The sequence below is a fragment of the Corella eumyota genome, chromosome 2 (genome assembly GCF_963082875.1).
Source record: "Corella eumyota chromosome 2, kaCorEumy4.1, whole genome shotgun sequence".
NCBI lineage: Eukaryota > Metazoa > Chordata > Ascidiacea > Phlebobranchia > Corellidae > Corella > Corella eumyota.
Window position 1 is genome coordinate 20,299,801 of NC_137491.1, and position 3,256 is coordinate 20,303,056.

Here is a 3,256-nt window from a genome sequence, read left to right on the forward strand (position 1 = left end):
TTTAATGTGGAAAAGGGCAGTTTTAACTACATATGTTGAATTTGAATGCTCACCAAAAGTTATTTGTGCATTTTTAAGGCTCTACCCTTGTGTATTTTTTATTTTTTTTTAGTTTTTCGCACATTGATAAAAGTAAATAATAAATACGATATACAATTAATATTACAACAATGCGACGGGAAAAAATGACAAAATCAATTTAATGATTTAAAACATGCGAAAAGTATTAATGTTTACACAAAGATTTTATAGTATATTATGGCATGGTCACCAAACCCAGTATTTTATTATTTTATTTAAAGAAGTTTTTTATTTAAAACATGTATAAAATGAATAAGCATAAGTTATTTCTGCATCAATTGCTAAATGTGTATTAGCGTAAAACCAAAAATGTTAATTTGGAAAACATTAGTTTTAATTATCTAGGAATTTTGTTTAAGTTTATCTTTCAAATTTCAACCCATAACTACATTAGATACGGTTATGTAACCAAGTGTAAAAAAAACACCCAGAATAAGTTTCACAAAAATTTAACAAATAGACTATTATTATCAGTAAAATATTTATAATAAAGATTGACAAGCTTTTTAGCCTAAAAAAAAACATCAAAAAAAATCTTTTTTGGAAAATAAAAATTAAAAAAAAACGCAAATTTTGGGAATAATGGAAAATGAAAGAAAATTTAATAATTAAAATATTTTTTTTAATTTTCTTGGTTTTTCTTATTTTTATGCGTTATACACATCGTGGTTAAAAAGTAAGTTGTCTAGCATTTGTCTAGACCGTTCTAAGTCACCAAAAATTTTATTTTATTTAAAGAACATTTAAAAATACCGAAATCGCATTAAAACCTTAGCATTCCCGATCCGGTACGAAACTGTTTTTAAACAAAAGTTTCGACCACTTTCCGCCTGAAGTAGTTTTTGAATTTAAGATGAAACCATAAAATTCCACGAAGGGTATTTTTAATGTTCAAGATAAATTACATAACCAATATAATACGTAGGCTTAAATTTAGTTTAAATTTTCTTTTTTTTAGTTTTTGTTTAAATGTTGTTTGTTGAAACAAAAATTACATATTTTCAAAGTTACGTAACATCTTTGTTTTCATCATAATATAATTAACATTACGTAACAAAATGTGCAAACACAACAATTTAGTATTTAAAATCAAGTAGTTATCGTTATTACAAGATTTTACAATCTTTTTTGCGCAATATCCCCCATTTAAAACGTTGTAAACATTGCCCAGAGTAAACAAAACGTGATATAGAACATTCGAAAACCCATGAAACACGTGGGTGAACTATTTTAACCCCAACGTGCGGTATAAAACCCCTCTATAAACAACAATTAATTCACCCATGAGTAAGCAAAAGCCCCGTTTAACCCATTATGTATACAACCTAGCCGTAAAAAATAAAGTAATTTCATCCAAAGTGAGAAAATATTTTTTACAGGTCAGTAGGTCGTGTAATTATAAAAATAAACTTGTCATTATCTTGAAGTTATTTTTGAAGGAATGTTAAAATGTTTTTTGTATGCCACCTATTTAAAGATTTTTAGGTGATTTTTAGTCTTATCCCACAGCCTTATAACTTAATGCGTCAACAACGAGAAAATTCTTTACAAAACCGCCGAAAAAAGAAGAAGGTTTGGGCCTTATTTAGCGGGTTTAATCGAACCGAAATCATTCATTTACAATTTACGATATCGACGATACAAAAGAAAAAATATGAAGTTGTGTGTAATATTAATCTTGCTTGTTTTATTAACTTCAACTTTTGCCCGAAAAAGAAAAGGTTCTACTTTAGTCATCCGCAGAGGGGCGCACGTGGGAAGGTAAATTTTATAATTTTTTTGTTAAATTGAAATTAAAATACTTATTAAGTTATCAATTAAAAAATTCTAATTTTAAGTTATTTAACCACCATATAAGCCAAGTATTTTGTATTAACAGAGTAACCCAAGCACGGAAGCATAATGGAAGATGTGGTTTATTGCTTGGTATGGCTTGTAGTTCGTTGAAAAAAACTTGCCAACCCTCGATCATGAAACGAAGTATCAGCGATTCTCAACAAGGTACAATTAGATCAATTTATGCCTCATTTTTACCACTAATATAGACTGTAAAATGCCATTACTTAAACAAAAAAACAGCTGTAAAAAGCTCAATTATATGTAAACGCTTTTAAGCAGTAGTTTTATTTTATATGCTATAATAGTTTCACCTTTCGATATACAAATAAACTCAAAATCCAATCTTAAAATCCTTATTTTATTTATTATTTAAAAATTTAAAAATTTCTAACTTTTGTTTTTTTATTATTAGAATCAAACAACAAAATGAGTTTAAAACTGAAACGTCGACGGAATCGAAGATCTAGAAGAAAACAAAATTTTATGAAGTTGCGACGACGCCACACCGTGGTGACGTGTCAAGTTTGCAAACACAGATGTTGGTGATGTCATAACACAGATGTTAGTGACGTCATAAATAGTTTGCGCACTCTGTTTTGTATAGTCATCATGACTTTGTATTTGTGATATACATTCTTTGATAACGTCACATTTAATTGCTTATGACGTCATAAGAAATCACGGCGTCTAAAAAAAGTGTTTTGACGCTTCGTGTCACGTGGTTTTTACGCGCGAAAAGTATTATGGTTGGCGGGAAAAAAAGCCATTAAAAATTTACCTCAATTGTTGTTTTTATTTATTAAATCTTTATTTGACATTTTATTTATTTGTTTTTATTAATTTTGTACTAATAAAATCAAAAACTTACTGAAAAATTGTCAAAATTCTTTGACCATGTTTAAGAAATGTCAGACAAGAATTGAACGTGAACTTTAAAATAACAACGTATATTAAAATCTAAGATATTTAGGTTTTACTGAGAAAACTCGTGCTTACAATAAGCTCCAGGCTTTGTTGAATATAATAAAGTATTGTTAAAGGTTTTAAGTTCTATGCTAGACTTTTACCATGTACCAAATACAATAATTTATTTTTTATTTTGATTTTTCGCACATTGTTAAAAGTAAATAACAAATACGATATACAATTAATATTACAACAATGCGACGGGAAAAAATGACAAAATCAATTTAATGATTTAAAACATGCCAAAAGTATTAATGTTTAAAGAAAGATTTAATAGTATATCATGGCATGGTCACCAAACCCAGTAAAATGACCATACCCGCTTTTAAAACCACACATTTCACATATTTTAAGTTAAACAATTATTAAA

At 27.7% G+C, this 3,256-nt stretch overlaps 1 protein-coding gene across 1 annotated transcript; it reads left to right on the plus strand.

The window, feature by feature from the left end:
• The first annotated feature begins 1,709 nt into the window (after nt 1–1,709).
• On the plus strand, nt 1,710–2,787 carry LOC145743530 (uncharacterized). The gene is made up of 3 exons (XM_082561514.1): nt 1,710–1,842; nt 1,961–2,082; nt 2,333–2,787. Exons 1-3 carry the CDS (start codon nt 1,736–1,738, stop codon nt 2,464–2,466), a joined length of 363 nt encoding a protein of 120 aa, XP_082417640.1. The 5' UTR covers nt 1,710–1,735; the 3' UTR covers nt 2,467–2,787.
• Nucleotides 2,788–3,256: the final 469 nt, after the last annotated feature.